Raw genomic sequence first — 16,628 nt, 5'->3', positions numbered from 1 at the left:
TTCTCCACTGATCTCCTGTAGCATATTGGGCACCTACCAACCTGGGGAGTTCCTCTTTCAGTATCCTATGATTTTGCCTTTTCGTACTGTTTGTGGGGTTCTCAAAGCAAGAATACTGAAGTTGTTTGCCATTCCCTTCTCCAGTGGACCACATTCTGTCAGACCTCTCCACCATGACCCATCCATCTTGGGTGGCCCCACACGGCATGGCTTGGTTTCATTGAGTTAGACAAGGCTGTGGTCCATGTGATCAGACTGGCTAGTTTTCTGTGATTATGGTTTCAGTGTGTCTGCCCTCTGATGCCCTCTCACAACACCTACCGTCTTACTTGGACTTGGGGTATCTCTTCACAGCTACTCCAGCAAAGCGCAGCCACTGCCCCTTACCTTGGACGAAGTCACCCCTCCTGACCTTGAACATGGAATAGCTCCTCTTAGCCCTCCTGTGCCCACACAGCCGCCACTCCCTGGACATGGGTTGCTCCTCTTGGCCATCACCCCTGACCTCAGACGTGGGGTAGCTCCTCTTGATCCTTAGATTAAGTCAACAGCCTTTTTCATGTCCCCTGGTCACTTTACAATGGACGAGATGTATGGACTTAAGATTAGTGATCACCACGTTATTTTTCCCTCCAACATACAGAACAGAAGTTAATTACTGCTTTTCCCTGGATCTAAGGGGCTTCCCTCATAGCTCAGTTGGTAAAGAATCTGCCTACAATGCAGGTGACCCGGGTTCGATCCCTGGGTTGGGAAGATCCCCTGGAGAAGGGAATGGCAACCCACTCCAGTATTCTTGTCTGGAGAATTCCATGGAAAGAGAAGCCTGATAGGCTACAGTTCATGAGGTTGCAGAATCAGACAGGACTTAGCAACTAACACTTTCACTCACTCAAGGTTACTTAAGAAACAACCAATACAAGAGATACACACTGTCTCCCTTAGAGTAGGAAATAAGTCTCCCCTGTAAAAGGTGCAACCCTGCACCTGGAGGAAGAAGGATTCTTATCACCAAAGATGGGGAATTTGGGCACATGAAGCTTATATAAGCAAACCTTTCTACTTCTTTAACTGGGCACCCCAAACTTAAGTCTGTCAATTCCTCACAAAGTCACGGCTTGTCTAAAAAGAATAAAAGCTTCCTGCTTTGCCCACTTCTTGCTGTGGTTACTTGCTCAGTCATGTCTGACTCTTTTGCGACCCCATGGACTGCAGCCTGCTAGGCTCCTCTGTCCATGGAATTCTTCAGGCAAGAATACTAGAGTAGGTTGCCATTCCTTTCTCCAGGGGATCTTCCCATCCCAGGGATCAAACTCCAATCTCCTGCACTGCAAGCAGATTCTTTGTCCTCTCAGTCACCAGGGAAGTCCTTGCCCACTTCTTAGGTCCCATTTCTATGGGGCCTCCATGCGCATGAATTAGAGTTAAGTTTCTTCTTTTCCTGGTAATCTACCTTGAGTCAGTTTTACTATTAGTCCAGCCACCAGAACCCAAGAGGGTTGAGGGGTTATTTCACCTCCCCTAAAGTACAAATAGGATCAGAGCCCCTGCTATGACACCCACCAACCAAAAAAGCAGTTCTCAAACTGTGTTTAGAGGGAGCCGAGTCCTCCTCGCACCTGCTTTGAGGGCTACACAAGCACCTGATTATCATTTTAACCTTCACGCTCAAATGTGCTCCACACCAAATTTTAACACAGTAGACACTGCCAAAGCATTTCTGCCAGGGTAAAACTCATTTTTGTGCAAGCTTCTTCCCAGGATAAAACTTTTTGTTGCGTTCTCTGTTTATGAACTTCTGAGACTGCAGGCCTGGGTGGACAAATAAACCAGGTGTGCGTTTGCCCCAAATGCAAAACGATACCTGCAGGACACTCGCTGCAGGACTGTCAGTAGAGGCAAGACTGGTTCATCCTATGGGCCGATCAACAGGGGACTGGTTAGCCACACAATGGAGCTCTGGGGAGCCATGAAAGTAGTCAGGACTGCGACCACAGTCCTATGGAGCCATCTGTGGGATGGACTGTTAGATGAAAAAGGGGAACGAGGAGGAAACAATGGGTAAAAAGGAGATGCCTCAAAAAAAAAAAAAAAAAAAAAAAAAAAAACCAGAATGAACTAGGAACACCGGAGGTGGGTAGATCTGGGGAAAAGGACCCGGCGTCCACGCAGATCTGTGACTCTGCTCGGCCCTCAGGCGGCCCCACTCCTCGCAGCGGCCCCTGCACTTTGGCTTCTTCGTGGTCTTCAGGATTTCTGTGCCGGGCATTGCTGGACGTCCCTAAACCTGTCCCAAGACCGACACTCCTCACCCTCCTCGCACCGCTCGGTGTTGCGGGCCAGTAAGCCCGGCCCGAAGACCTGCGCTCCGCCTTCCCAGCGTCGGAGCCTCTCCAAACCCGCCGGGCTTTCCAGGGGCCAGGCCCAGGCGGCACACCTCCGGACCGGGGAGCCGGGGAGCTCCGACTCTGCTCCCCGAATACGAGGAAGCTGAAGAAGGCGTCTTCCCGGAAGAACGGTCCGGTGGGGATCCCCCAGGGAAAGTGCGTGGAGGTGGGGGTCTCGCCCCGCTTAGAGCCCGCGGAACCCCCAACGCGGGACTGGCGCGCTCAGGGCCCGGCCCCAGGGACTGCGTGGAAAAGCCCGTCGGCCGCTGCCTCTTCTGCAGCCGCACTTTGAGTGCTTGGCTTCTCTGGGCACTGGGAAAAGCCGGTGGAGGTCGCCGGGCCCCAGCCCGGGGCGCGAGAAGCGCGGGCGCCGGCCCGGAGAACCTAACGAGAGCCTGGAGGTGGCGCTGGCGGGCGGCGCGCGGGCTCCGCGACCGCCAGGGCAGCGCCTCCCGCGCGCACCAAGCCCCGCCCATGCGCAGACAGCGCCTCTCCTGATTGGGCAGTGCCGCCACGCTGGTGAGGCGGAACGAGCGTCGTCGCGTCCGGGTGACGTCTCCGGCGGGCGTCGGGCGGGGTCGTCGGCGTCGGCAGCAGTGTCGGCGGCGGCGGCGGCGGGTGGGAAATGGCGGAGTATTTGGCCTCCATCTTCGGCACCGAGAAAGACAAGTAAGTGAGAACCGGCCGCAGGGGTTCCGGGCTAGAGAGGCTGGTGGCGCGCGGAGGAGCTCGGCGGCGGGGCCCGGGCGGCGGCGGGAGGCCCGGCGGGGGGAGGGGCGGGCTGCCCTTCCGGCCTCGGAAGCCGCGCGCTGCCGCGTGCGCCCGGACAGGCGGGCGATGGGCCGGGCAGGCGCCGGGCTTCCGCTTGGGCAGAGCGGCCTCTCTTGCCGGGGGTTCCTCGGCGGCCCACCTACAGGCGACCCGTGCCCCGGGCTCTCGGAAGCAGACTCGAGTTGTGCTAAAGTTGTCAACGTTAACGATTCTCCCAAGTTTGATCTTTTAATGTCGAGTCGGGCAATCTGTAGTATAGACTCGCCCGCGTTAAATCGTTAGATAACTGAGGTTCGTGTTAGGGTTTTAGATGCTTAACAAGCTTGTTGTGTGAGTTAAGCGATCATGGAACTGACCATAAGGACATTTGTTGTGAAACAGTATTTTGGAGATGACGAGTTAACTAACCGTGAAAGACAGTCTGCTTTTAAAATACTTTCAGGTGCAATTCCAATATAAGAATAAGATGGGTGATTTTTTTAGGTTGCATACCTTCCGTAGTCAGTTGTTAGGTTGAGAGTAAAAACATATAATTTTGGCTTTGCCAGGTGTTAATTTGGGAGGACAGTTCTTTGAAAACCTTAAGATTGAGCTGGATGTATTCTTCGAATAAATGGTTAGCATCTTGGTGTTCTTCAGAGCTGTACACGGTTTATGTGAATATGTTTTTAACAGCAAACTCATAAGTTTGCCATAGCTAATGTTTTGACTTTATCAAAAACTTTATGAAAAACTTTAAATTGTTTCTGTTTTCCAGGATGCAGTGTATCTTGTAAAATGTCTTCTTTTACACATTCTAGAATCTCCTGTGTTGTTTGGAAGAGGGGGTTATATTTTTTCCTAGCAAAACTCACAAGACAGTCATCAGTCATATTCATTCCAGAAACACTTACTGGGTGTCAGCTCAAGGCCAGTGTCTGGGGACTCAGAGATGGTAAAATTTGGATCTTGTTCTCAAGGAGCAAGGGGGTGCTTGTCCTGCAAAGGATAACTGAATTAAAATGAACTGAAACGCATTAAGTGCTGTGGAAAAGAGATGTGCCCTGAATGCTGTGGCCCCAGAGGCAGCAGCTTGGGAAACAGGATCTTGAACGGATCGGCCAGCTCTGCTGGACAAAGAGGCTTCTCAAGTTTGCCGAAGAGCATGCATCGTCGATTTTACTCATGAGCTTCTATCAGTGTGGGCCGTGACTTATGTCTCCTGGAGTTTTTCTTTGCCTCATTCCTGTAAAAAGCTGCATAAGGTGGTGTCCTCACTGTTACTCTGACACTCTTACATTCCTGCCATAAACAACCCCACGTCCTCTGTTATATATTATCAAAGTCACAGCTGTAATTTAGGAAACCTGAATATTTAATCTAGGCTTCTCGTTTCAGGGAGATTTGTGGAGTTTTAATTTCCAGAAAACAGCTCAAAATTTTCAGCTGAAAAATGATTCCTGCTAACTTTTTTTTTATTAATTTGAACTGAAAGTAAAATGTACACCTAGCAATTAAAAATATTTAGCTAATTACACATTTGAGGTTTTAGACATTTTCTAAATGTAAGAATGGATTAGCCTTTCTAATATCTTCTCTCAAATAGTACACTGCATCTTTTCTTTAACATCTTTTCATTTTATTGCTGTAGTCCAATGAGCCTACTAGAAAAGTTTTGACTAATAGATTAAATTCAGTGATTAACTGGCCATTGTGAAATGGGAGTCATTTCTGATAGTACAGCAGCAAGGATTGTTTTAATTATATGGAATAGTTGGGTGTTAATGGTTGAAACAGAGGTTTTGTCCATTCTGAGACGGTCTTAAACTATTTTCAAGTGACTGTCTGAAGATGTAACATGACATACTCGTGTATGTAGTGATCATTTTTCTCTCCTCATAAATTTAGACTTTTCCATTTTTATTGCTACCTGATAATAAATAAATGGCTGGTTGATTTCATGGGCCATCAAATTTCACTGAGGCCCTTTAATCTTAACTGTGACTGTGAAAGTCGCTCAGTCGTGTCCAAGAGTGGGTAGCCTTTCCTTTCTCCAGGTGATCTTCCCAGCCCAGGGATCGAACCCAGGTCTCCCGAGTTGGCAACTGTGAATGGCCCTTGCTAAAATAATTGAATCTACAGGGCAACTTTCCCACCTCTGCAAGTCTGAATGTTACTGGGACACATCTAGTAAGGTTGTGTAACTCATCGAAGATCTGCTCGGCCACCATGCGCTGCTGTCGTGCTGGCTCGATTGCTAGTTTTGATTTTATCTGCATCGTCCAAGTACTGGAGCATATTGAGAGACGACCTTCTGTAGTTCTTACAGGCGGAGTGGGCGCCCCAATAGCTTATTCTCAGTGTATTGAAACTGGGGAGGATTGTTTACTTCAGACCTCTTTTTGGAAGTATTCTGTTGGTCTGGTGTCTTGGGTAGGGGAACCTGGACTTTGTATTTATTTGGATGATAGTGACTGCGTGTGATGAGCACGTAGTATACTTGATCCTGGTTCTTGGAACAGTGCCAAGGTTGGCATTTTCCTCAGTTTACAGAGACCCGGACAGGTGGGGGTGACAGGCCCAAACCCAAGCAACTAGTAGCAGAGTCAAGATCCTGACCCCTCACCAGACTGCTGATGTCCTCAAGAGAGGAGTTCATCATGGAAGGAAAAGGAGCAGCTAGGTTTTGAGTTAAATATAGTTTTAGACTGACTTACATTCAGTTTAAGAGAGAACAGTGGAGCAGAGAAGTATTGAATATAATTGAACCTTTGAACCACATGGAGGTTGGGATGCCAGCCCTCTGCACAGTCAGTAATCCAGTCCCAGTTCATTTAACCTCCAGTCAGCCCTTCATGTCTGCTGTTCTGAATCCTGTGATTCATCCAACCATGGGTCCTGTAGTCCTGCAGGATTTAATAACTGAAAAATCTGAATAGAAGTTGCTCAAGGATCAACCGTACTTGAAGGGGATTTGAATGAGGAGGAAATCAGGTTAGAATAGAGTGCCATGTTTGAAGAGGGGCAAATTGAAGCTAAATAAACCAGAGCTTGCCAGGGTACGGCAGTGGTAAAGAATCTGCCTGCATGCAGGAGACGCGGGGTTTGTTCCCTGGGTCAGGAAGCTCTTCTGGAGGAGGGCATGGCAGCCCCCTCCAGCATTCTTGCCTGGAGAATCCCATGGACAGGAGTGTGGTAGGCTACCATCCATGGGATCACAAAGAGCTGGGCACAACTGATCAGGTGGGCTGCTGCTACTAAGTCACTTCAGTCGTGTCTGACTCTGTGCGACCCCATAGACTGCAGCCCACCAGGCTCCCCGGTCCCTGGGATTCTCCAGGCAAGAACACTGGAGTGGGTTGCCAGTTCCTTCTCCAATGCATGAAAGTGAAAAGTGAAAGTGAAGTCGCTCAGTCGGGCTGACTCTTAGTGACCCCCCATGGACTGCAGCCCACCAGGCTCCTCCATCCATGGGATTTTCCAGGCAAGAGTACTGGAGTGGGTTGCCATTGCCTTCAAAGTACCTATTACCAAGAAAAACAATGTGCGTAGGTCTTTGTGAAATAAAAGAAAAGTAGTGTGGTGGCATTTGTCGTGTTGATGACGTATTTCCATCTATTTGATGTCTTTCCAGCACAATAATCAGTTCTCGTTTTCCCTTACAGAGTCAACTGTTCATTTTATTTCAAAATTGGAGCATGTCGTCATGGAGACAGATGCTCTCGGTTGCACAATAAACCGACCTTTAGCCAGGTTTGTTTGTTTTTCCTTTTTTTTTCGTTTTCATGTAAATTATCAAGACTTCATGTACTTTACATAAGCAGTTGGTAATTTCCATGTGTTAATAAGCAGGGTTTTTTTTCCTTCTAGTTTTATTTTTCTATTTGTGTTCATAAATGTGTTTTGTTTAAATGAGAGTGAGGCAGGTGAACCACCCCAGCAGGAGGCCTGAGAGCACCATTCCGTTTTTATCATTAGAGAAACTTGTTGGCTGTGACTGGGTTTCACTGCCTTACCACCCTCCCTGCCTCTAATTGACATGGGTCGGGAGGCGCAGCCAGGCCAGTGCTGACCTCGCCTCTTCTCCAGGCTGGTAGATGTAGAGGTGGGTGGGACCCAAAAGGAGCCTGCCGTGCTCTGCCCCCGGGGGTTCTCCAGTTCTACTGGGCATGTCCCCTGAAGACCCCAGCCAAGGACACAGCCAGTTGTATCATGTTATAGAAACATGAAAAATGAAATTTAACCTTAGAAGGTGGGCGCTTCCCTTCAGGTTAATGGCCAGTCTGTTCAGTTAATTGAGAGATGCCGGTTATTTGAGAGATTGGGCTTAGCTCTGTTGGAAGTTCGGCTAATTGAAGAAAAGGCAGGGGTTTACACCCTTCAAGTGATCCGGTGAATTTAAGGGAGATGGCACCTCTGAGAGGAACAGAAACCTTCTGCCCATGTTCACCTGAACATTTGGAATTTGAAAAAGATCTAGACTTCAGTCTTTCTTGAGCTCCTTCAGATGGCCCGTGAAGTCTAAACGTGCAGCCTTGGCACCAGTGGATATAATGTTTACGAAAGCCAGCCAGGTGGTGTAAGAAAAAGACAGTATTTTCTAATTTAATTGCTTTGAGCATGTCTCTTTTGAAATTCAGAATATTGGAGGATTTGCTTTACATTTTCTGTAATATTTTTTCTTTAAGTGCTTCCATTTGTGAACTAAGTCTCCCCCACTAGGCCAGTGGCCATGAGTCCATAAAGTTTGGTGGGAGTCAGCTGTATGTGTTAACTTGAACATCTTGTTTTGATTCATTTGGTTGGTTTCAGGTAATCCTGACCTCCTCTGATTTTAATGGAACTGCGTTACTCCCTTTAAGTGTCGTTTTATTAAACGGTCACTGCCAGATGACCTGGCTGAGATCTAACAGGAATTTCCTGTTGGAGAGTTGGGCTCCGTATAGCTGTCCATCAGACTTGTCACACTCAGGTGGTTTTAGTTAAAAACCTAATGTGGTTGGCTTTGGGGAACAGCCCAGGCCTGAGATGGGCTATCAGTGACGTGAGGGAGAGGCCAGGCCAGAGGACGAGGCTGTGCTGTGTGGCTGGTGGTCATTCTCCCCAGTGGGTTTCCCAGAGCAGACCTTTGACTAGGGGGCTCTCTCACAACCACTCCCCTTGAACACTCAGCTACAAGTGGAACAGGCCAGTTTTATACAACCAGTTAAAAAACTGCTTTGGATACATGTCGAGACTGAATATTTATTTTTGTAAATTATGCGATTTCTTGGTTCAGCTTGTAAATCTCTAACAATGTCAGTGTGGGTTTCTTTTTAAGCTTCTTACGGTGATGTGGACATTAAGATTCATGTAATGTGCTAGCCTACTAACTTAAACATGGTTTGTTTTTTCAGACAACTTGATTTTAAGAAGAACGGTACAATGTAAGGTTTCAAGTCTACCTGATCCAGTTTAAAGCACAAGGGCTAAAAGGATTTTTTTCCCTTAAAAGAAGGATCGAAAAAGAGCAAATGTTTTAAGCTATTGTATTATGTAAACAGAGATCCCACCAAGAAAATGTAAATGTGCTAGATGCCTCTGAGAGTTAGGAAACCCATTCGTGTGCCTGTTTCCTACGAGATCAAGAGAGCTTGATGGACTGCATATGCTTGAGTTACACATTTGGTTTTAAAAACACAATTTCATATGGGGAATATGATTATAACATGATTTTTTTGACATCATAGTGTCTGCTAGCTTGAAGCATAAAAAATGTTAGTGTTCTATTGCATTAAAACACTTCAATAACATGGGCCTACTCAAAATAATGATTTCTTCTTGGTTGCTGGCTGACTTGACCTAAGTCACTTGACCTAAGTCACTGCTCAAACTCTGTTTTCATAATATGATGGTTTGGGTGTACTCTCAGAAGACAAGTGTCTGATTCGCAGGAAGCAAACAAACAGCAGGCGTTGAGCCATTTGCAAACAAGTTGTCTCTTTGCAATTGTCTAATATATGCACAGCAGCCAGTAGAATTCCCCTTTTTATTTTTTTTTCCCCGCAGACCATCTTGATTCAAAACATCTATCGTAATCCCCAAAACAGTGCACAGACGGCTGACGGCTCACACTGTAAGTCCCACAGTTGGAGAAGTTTTTTAAGACAATGGTGTTAAAGAGCCCACTCTTAATTGAGACAAACCATGTTGGCTTCTGAGCTGCTGACATAGAGCTGTTGCAAACAGGACACGGTGCTGGAGGTCCTTGGCATTCACAGTAAGAACTTGATACTTGGCTGAGGTCAGCAGGCTGGCCGAGGAGGTCGCTGGCCAGGCCTCTCCCGCCCTGGATGTTTGTTAGCGAGAGGGGTCCGGCCCTGTGACAGCTGAACATCACCAGCCAGTTATTGGTCTTCCCAGTGGCTGAACCCCTGGCAATTATTAAGTTCTTTCTGTGAAATCAAAAACCTTAGGAATATGTAGGAATCAATAAGGTAAGTTGCCCAGTAAGTGTGGGTTTTATTTCACCATTACGATTTTTCCTCTAGGGAGTGGAGATTTCATGATATGTAATTATTGTATTTCTCTAGTCCATTTATCAGGCACGCTTCTTTCTCAGTTGTTCATTAAGTTTCCTGTTACAAGAATGGTTTTGGTGGTAGCCTGCCGACTTGTCTGCATTCTTAACTGGATTGGAACTTTGAAATGGTGAATTCTTCTAGTCTGTGACAGGAATACAATACTAGCATATCATGGGATCTCTGTTACACTAAAGTGTTAGGGCGCTCCAGGACAGCCATCAGCTGAGAGAAAACATCACTGCTTCAAAAGAAAATAACTTGCTCTTTTTTCAGCACTGAGTCTTGACTGAAGCGATCGCCACAGGAAACCGGTTAAGTGTTTACATTTAATTTTCCATAATATAAAGTTGTTGCGTTTTGTATTTCAGACCATTGCCCTCTTGAACATTTACCGTAACCCTCAAAACTCTTCCCAGTCTGCTGACGGTTTGCGCTGTAAGTTCATACAAGTTCCTTCCCTGGTTCCCTGGGCTTGCGTGTCAGAGCTCAGTGTCGACTGCACCTGGTCTGCCGCTGTAGTGTCGAGGACCGCCTTCCACTGGAGGTGTCAGAGCCTGTGTCCCCCTGAGCCCGTGGAAACCTCTGCTGGAGGTTTAACTTCTGCCCACTTAGCAGCGAGAGCCTAGAGAGGGGGCCCTTCCCAAGAGCATGGAGCTGCTGCTCCTCTGGGACTGTGGCCGTCATCCGCGAGGATGTGTGTCAGCTTAAATGTGGGCTCACGTTTTTTCCGCTTAAAGTGAAAGTCGCTCTAACTTTAAAAAAAATAGTTCTGAAATAATTTATTCAGATATTATTTCTTACTAGAGTTTTTTTCCGTTAAACTCCATTTGGAGATCATGCTTTTCACTGTGAGAGCATTGTTCTGAACATGACCCCAGTAGGGCCCTCCCGGTTGCACTGACCTTCAACATCAGTCCTGTGCGGACTCTGTTTTCATCAGATATTTTACATAGGTGTCTCCTGCATTGGGGAAATAAAGGATACGTGGCAGGGAATAGCTCTGGAGTGGGCATTCAGTGGACATCACTCCTTTATGTACCGGGGAGTGCTAAAGTCAAGTCACGGTTGTGGTATTGATGGGTAGTTTTTAGGGAACAGTAGAAATAATAAGTGTTGAACTCCAGAGTAAATGTTAGTCATTTGAGGATAAGCTGAAACGAACATCCTGGACTCATGTTAAAATCAGGGTCCAGACCAAAGCGTAGGTGCTTCTCATTCACCAGTTCGTTTTAAAGCTGTTTAAAAAAAAGAACAGATCACAGAATAACACCACAAAGTACCTTTGGTGGCCACATGCCTGGATCAGACACCTTGGCCCAGAGCCCCTCAGTTGTAGGGTGACCTGCGGTGGGCGCAACGGTGCTGGCAGCCGCCACCTCCCTGAGCTGGGCCAGACTGGGAGGCTCCCGGTTCTGTGCTGTGGCGCGTGGCACCTGCGTCCAGGGGGACCGGGCTGGTGCGCTTTTCCTGCCAAGACACAATGTTTTTCGATGCTAATACTGACCTTTAAAGAGAATTTCTTTCCTTGAATCTATGGTAGCAGGACTTGGTAGCCCTTGGTGTATTGTTTTTTTAAAGAAACAAGATCAATGGGTGAAAGAAAGTGTTCCTGTTTGGATGGTTAAGTCATTTTCTGACAGCCCTACCCTGGGGTAGAAGTGAATGAGAAGTAGGGGACTGAGGAACGACAGTGGATCGCTCTTTGCCCTGTTTGTTTTCAGGGGGATGTGCATGCTTTATTGACAGAAGGATGTTGTATTAGTTCTCTGTGTGTATATTTGTGATTCACAGGACTCTTGTTTTGCACATGCTACAAAATAAAAGTTTAGCTGTACTAAATGCTACAATTCTGGAGTCCAGATTGTATGAATACAAATTAAATGCAATTCTGCTTCTATAGTTTAGCTACTAGGTTCATCACTACTGGCTCTTTTTTAATTTAACCTTGTATCTGCAGAAAAGTAAACGTTCTATGCTTGGATTAAACTTAAATATGAATCCCAGTTTAAGAATGTTTCTTTAAGAAAACTGGGTACTTGTAAGTTGTATTTAAAATATACTGAGTCGTGTTAATACTTTAGTTGAGTAGCTTTTTTAATCACTCACCTCTGCCTTTCAGGTCATTTTGATTGACTCAAAAATTTTTAACCAGAGTATAGGAGATAAAATATGTCCACTAGGAAGCATTTTAAAACATGAACTTTATATAAGTTATTAAAATACAGTATTCTGTTTATGTAGTAACAGAATAGAGATACCAATCCCACAAATACAGCCAACAGTTTAATGGCCACCAAAATGTGATTCTCGGTATTGCTAAGACTTTGAGTGTGTGAATATTTTCTGTCTTCTCATTTTCCTAATGTGGAGAAGGATATTAATTTTAAACATTAAAACCTGCCCTTTGGAATGGGCTTCTCTTGACTGGCTTTTCTGTTGTTCAGACTTTGGTTTCTACTCAGGGAAGGAGATACACTCACTGTAACTTTTAAATCAAGACAAGCTGTCCGGAGTGGCGTCACCGCACTTGTTCACTGAGCGCTCTGTTGTAAAGCGAGCGGGGTTCCTGCAAGTTCAGAAACAACCACAATGCAGGGACACACACCACCCCCCCACACCCCCCAAATGACTGGAAAGGGAACTTAAATCACTGCCAGAATCAAGATGGAAGCCAGTTTTTATCCTTAGAGGGGAAGTTTTCAGAGAGCTAGGGCGTTGTGGACAGAACCCATGGCCACAGCCTGGGGCCCTTGGTGGGGCCCAGAGGAGGCCGCCAGTCCCGGAGGATTCCTTTGGAAGGTGGCTGTTAGCAACAGGCTGTCCCTGCTTCGAAGCTGCTGCGGGTCTGGCTGTTGGGAATATCAGCTTACTGACACTCCAGCTTTCTGCTTCCTCAAATTTAGATTCAGAGAGTGTCAGAGTTTGAATGGTAGAATGTAATGAGGATGGGATGTGAATTTGCTAAATCTTTCCACAGAATGGACAAGAGTTCACTTAGTACATGTGAATTACGAAGAATAAAGATGAAAAGCTTTCTTCAACAAAAACCTGTAACTTGCCCTTTATGCAAAAGAGGGCACTCAGATTACTGCGATTGAACTTGGTCATTGTCCTTCTCAGTCTTCACTTTCCATCATTTGGGTTTTAATTGCATCAGAAAGAATTAATAACATTCTGTGTAGCTGATAATTGGTAAAAGAAGCTAGTAGGGAGCATAGATGTTAATCATCTCCCCTGCCTGATTGCCACCTTTCATTTTAACCTAAGAAAGGAAAGGGGAAAGTCAGTGTGATTACTTGGCCTGTATCTTAAATCTAAAAAGGAAGAGAATTTTCAATTTGAAAATTTCTTTTGAGAGTCAACCTTTTCCTCATGCTTCTGAAAATTGTTGGCCCTTTGATGCTGATGAAAACTTGTCTTGATTTTAATATTTTAATAGCCAGAACTGAGGGGGTCATAAGGGGCTTTTAAAATCTCACCACACTTCAAACTTTAACAAGTGGCTGTGTGATGCACTGTCTTCAGTCTCCAGTAGAGTGCAGCTCTGTTTTCTCTCTAGATAAGCTGATGTGTGTTACATAGCAGTTTTGAGTTTAAGCACAGAGCTCTGGCGGTCACAGTTCCCGGCTCTAACCAGCAAGCTCTCTGTTGTTCACAGGCGCTGTGAGCGATGTCGAGATGCAGGAACATTATGATGAGTTCTTTGAGGTGAGCTAGTGACTGAACCCTGTAGACCCATTCACCCCCTGTATGGGGATTGGGACTTGACTCCATTAATAAGAATACATACTCATGAGTTCTGTTCCTTTTTCATCTTTATTGTGATCCTCTAACCCCTGTTCTCCCCTTAGGAGGTTTTCACAGAAATGGAGGAGAAGTATGGGGAGGTGGAGGAGATGAACGTCTGTGACAACCTCGGAGACCACCTCGTGGGGAACGTGTATGTCAAGGTAGGACTGAGGCGGCAGTTGGGGCCGAGGAGTGAGGCGTGCCTGCCTCACCTTAGCGAGCAGCCCTGCTCAGACCAGGCCGGAGCCTTAATGCCCTGGCCAGCCCTCGTTGGCTGCGTGCGGCTCCAGTCCAGCAGCTGGCATGTGGGTCCCGGGAGGATGGGTGTCTTAGGCTGTTGGTTAGTGGTTGTGGGACTGTGGAAAAGAAACTGAATTATATGTTTGGTTTCTTTTTCCTTTTTTTTTTAAACTTCTCTTGCCTGTGTAAATCACGACGTTTGTGCTTTTAACCAGTTGAATTTGAAAACCAAGGCAGCATGCATGGCATGATCTTGGACTGTTGTAAAAATAAGTCATCGTTAATAAAGGATGGTCCAGGTTTTAAATTGCTCTCTCGCATTATGCCACCTGTGTGAGCACGTGATACATATTTGAATCAATCATTGAAGATAACTTGTTACTGAAGTGTGGGTGGTGAGCAGTTCTGCTTTGTCTTTTCAGTTTCGCCGTGAAGAAGACGCGGAAAAGGCTGTGATTGACTTGAACAACCGCTGGTTTAATGGCCAGCCGATCCACGCCGAGCTCTCCCCCGTGACCGACTTCAGAGAAGCCTGCTGCCGCCAGTACGAGATGGGGTAGGTGCAGGCCGGCCCGGGGGGAGCGGGCGGGGGAGGAGGGGTTGTGTGCCCAGCATGACCGTTCTGTTCTGCAGGGAGTGCACGCGGGGCGGCTTCTGCAACTTCATGCACCTGAAGCCCATCTCCCGGGAGCTGCGACGGGAGCTGTATGGGCGCCGGCGCAAGAAGTGAGTACTGGGCAGGCTCAGCCCTGGGGCCTTCTCTTCAGAACGCTCCTCTGGGAACGTAGTGAATACTCCTGGGCAGGCTTAGCCCCGGGGCCTGCTCTTCAAAAAGCTCTGCTGGGAACGTAGTGAATCTCCTGGGCGGGCTCGGCCCCAGGGCCTCCTCTTCAAAAAGCTCTGCTGGGAACGTAGTGACTACTCCGGGGCCTCCTCTTCAGAAGGCTCTACTGGGAATGTAGTGCACACTGTAAGATATAAAAGGCACTCTGAGGGACATTCCACACATGTCTTCTTGCTTGTCAGGTAGAGATCAGACCTTGTTAACAGGGACCCATTGGCTGGGTGACCACTTAAAAGTAGATTTGTTTGCACATTATTCTGTTCCCTCCATGTCTGAACTTCCGTTTTCCATTGGGGTTTCTTGGGTTTTCTTGGTTTGGGCAGGTCTTTGGTTGGGGGCGGCGGGGAGGGGGCACTGTCCTGTGAACCAGAGACAGGCGTGCACAGCCACATGGCCAGTCCTGGTGCTTAATTGCAGGTGGTGCTGCTCTCATAAGCGGAGAAAAGGCCAGGGTGTCAGTATAACAGCCACTCTCCAGCTCAGATTGTGTTCTGGCCCCAGAGGGCTTCTCATCCCTCTCCTGTTAAACATGTGTTTGGAAATCCTTCATTGATGATCATTTTATTGTCAGCAGAAAAGTGTAGGAGAGAACGAACCTTGTTCTCCCTTCCCCCCAGTGGGCTGGTGGGCCCATTGCTGAGCTGAGAACATCTGAGAGGCTTGGCTCAGGTGGGATGGTGTGCGTGCCCCTTCCATTCTGGGTTATGGCTCCCCTGGCCACGCGAGTTGGCTCCACAGAAGGGGAGGTGTCATTCCTCTTTGGTCCCCAGGTGCGCATTTTTACCCCCAGGCGCTTTAATGTCTGAAATCGGGGCACGTGGCGCAGTGTCACCTGAGGCTCAGTCGGCAGCGTTTGTTCCTTTATCAGTGTCCCCAGTGCCACGAGCCGCTGGGTTTAGGTGTCACTGCCCTGCTAGGTTGCGTGCTGTGGTTTGGGTGCCAAGGTTTGTTTCTTGTCCTCTGTTGCAGGCATAGATCGCGGTCCCGCTCCCGGGAGCGTCGCTCTCGGTCTCGAGACCGTGGTCGCGGCGGCGGAGGTGGCGGTGGCGGAGGACGGGAGCGCGACAGGAGGCGGTCGAGAGACCGGGAGCGGTCTGGGCGATTCTGAGCCATGCCATTTTTACCGTATGTCTGCTAGAAAGTGTTGTAGTTGATTGACCAAACCAGTTCATAATGGGAATTTTTTTTAAAAAACAACAAAAAAAAACAAAGATGGGTTTCTGAATAAAATTTGTAGTGATACAGTGTTCTTGTGTGACTTATTTCTTGTGCGCAGTCTTTAAGTCTTTTCCTTCACGTCATGAGTCCTTGAGGTGACTACACCAGTCACTCTGGGTATAAATGACAGATTTTTAAACTTAGGGAATGAAATAAAACACCTCCCAGTTAAGGGGAAATTCTTAGGAGAAAAAGTCAGACCTGTTACTTGTTACCTTCATGTTAACAAGTGGTCCAGCTCTTCTGAAGCTGTTAGTAGGCTGGGGTAGAAGCTGCGAACAGTGCTGGCTCTTAGAACAGAGCCAGTCCTTGGAAAAGATGCAGTCTGTGGCCCTTGGAGGGGTCGGATCTCATATTGTGAACTTCTAGTGTTGCTCCCAGAGCCACCTTGTGTCCCTGAGACGTGGGGGCATGTGACACAGGTGCCTGCCCAGGCCCTTGCCTTCCTGTCTCAACCTGACAGTAGCAAGACCACCAGGGTAACGAGCACAGCCCTGCCGTCACATCCACCTCTGCAGAGCCTTCGTGTCTGGTGTCCCCTCCCCACACCTTTGTCATTGATGACGCAAGGCAGCGTAACTTGCTGCAACCATGGACTTGTTCCAAGTTCCTGCCATGGCCACACCTCGGCTAGGGGCACAGAGTTTTTAAGAGAAAGTCTTAACCCAAAGACCAACCAAAACATGGCTCTGGGTGGTCATCTCAGGGCAGCACACTGCGTCCCTGTGCTTGCCCATAGCAGTCCTCCAGACACCCACCCGCATGCCGCTCGGTGACAGGAGTTCAGGGGTGTCCCGTCTGATCCCCTTAAATCCTGTTCATGGAAGGTCTACCAGG

The 16,628-nt window shown here is 47.5% G+C and overlaps 1 protein-coding gene across 3 annotated transcripts; it reads left to right on the top strand.

Annotated features, from left to right (window-relative positions):
* Window positions 1–2,898: 2,898 nt before the first annotated feature.
* Window positions 2,899–15,820, top strand: U2AF1 (U2 small nuclear RNA auxiliary factor 1). Of its 3 annotated transcripts, none has more exons than XM_045166556.1 (8): window positions 2,899–3,056; window positions 6,803–6,890; window positions 10,069–10,135; window positions 13,359–13,408; window positions 13,552–13,650; window positions 14,152–14,285; window positions 14,363–14,455; window positions 15,543–15,820. In XM_045166556.1, exons 1-8 carry the CDS (start codon window positions 3,013–3,015, stop codon window positions 15,679–15,681), a joined length of 714 nt encoding a protein of 237 aa, XP_045022491.1. In that variant the 5' UTR covers window positions 2,899–3,012; the 3' UTR covers window positions 15,682–15,820. The 3 variants fall into 3 exon arrangements, with proteins under 3 accessions (XP_045022491.1, XP_045022492.1, XP_045022493.1); XM_045166557.1 differs by lacking the exon at window positions 10,069–10,135 and adding an exon at window positions 9,186–9,252; XM_045166558.1 differs by lacking the exons at window positions 2,899–3,056; window positions 6,803–6,890 and adding an exon at window positions 9,197–9,252.
* The last annotated feature ends 808 nt before the right edge of the window (window positions 15,821–16,628 follow it).

Source organism: Bubalus bubalis, chromosome 1 (genome assembly GCF_019923935.1).
Source record: "Bubalus bubalis isolate 160015118507 breed Murrah chromosome 1, NDDB_SH_1, whole genome shotgun sequence".
In the NCBI taxonomy this organism is placed as follows: Eukaryota; Metazoa; Chordata; class Mammalia; order Artiodactyla; family Bovidae; genus Bubalus; species Bubalus bubalis.
Note: the sequence above shows the minus strand (reverse complement) of the source record. Positions and strands in the feature narration are given on the sequence as shown.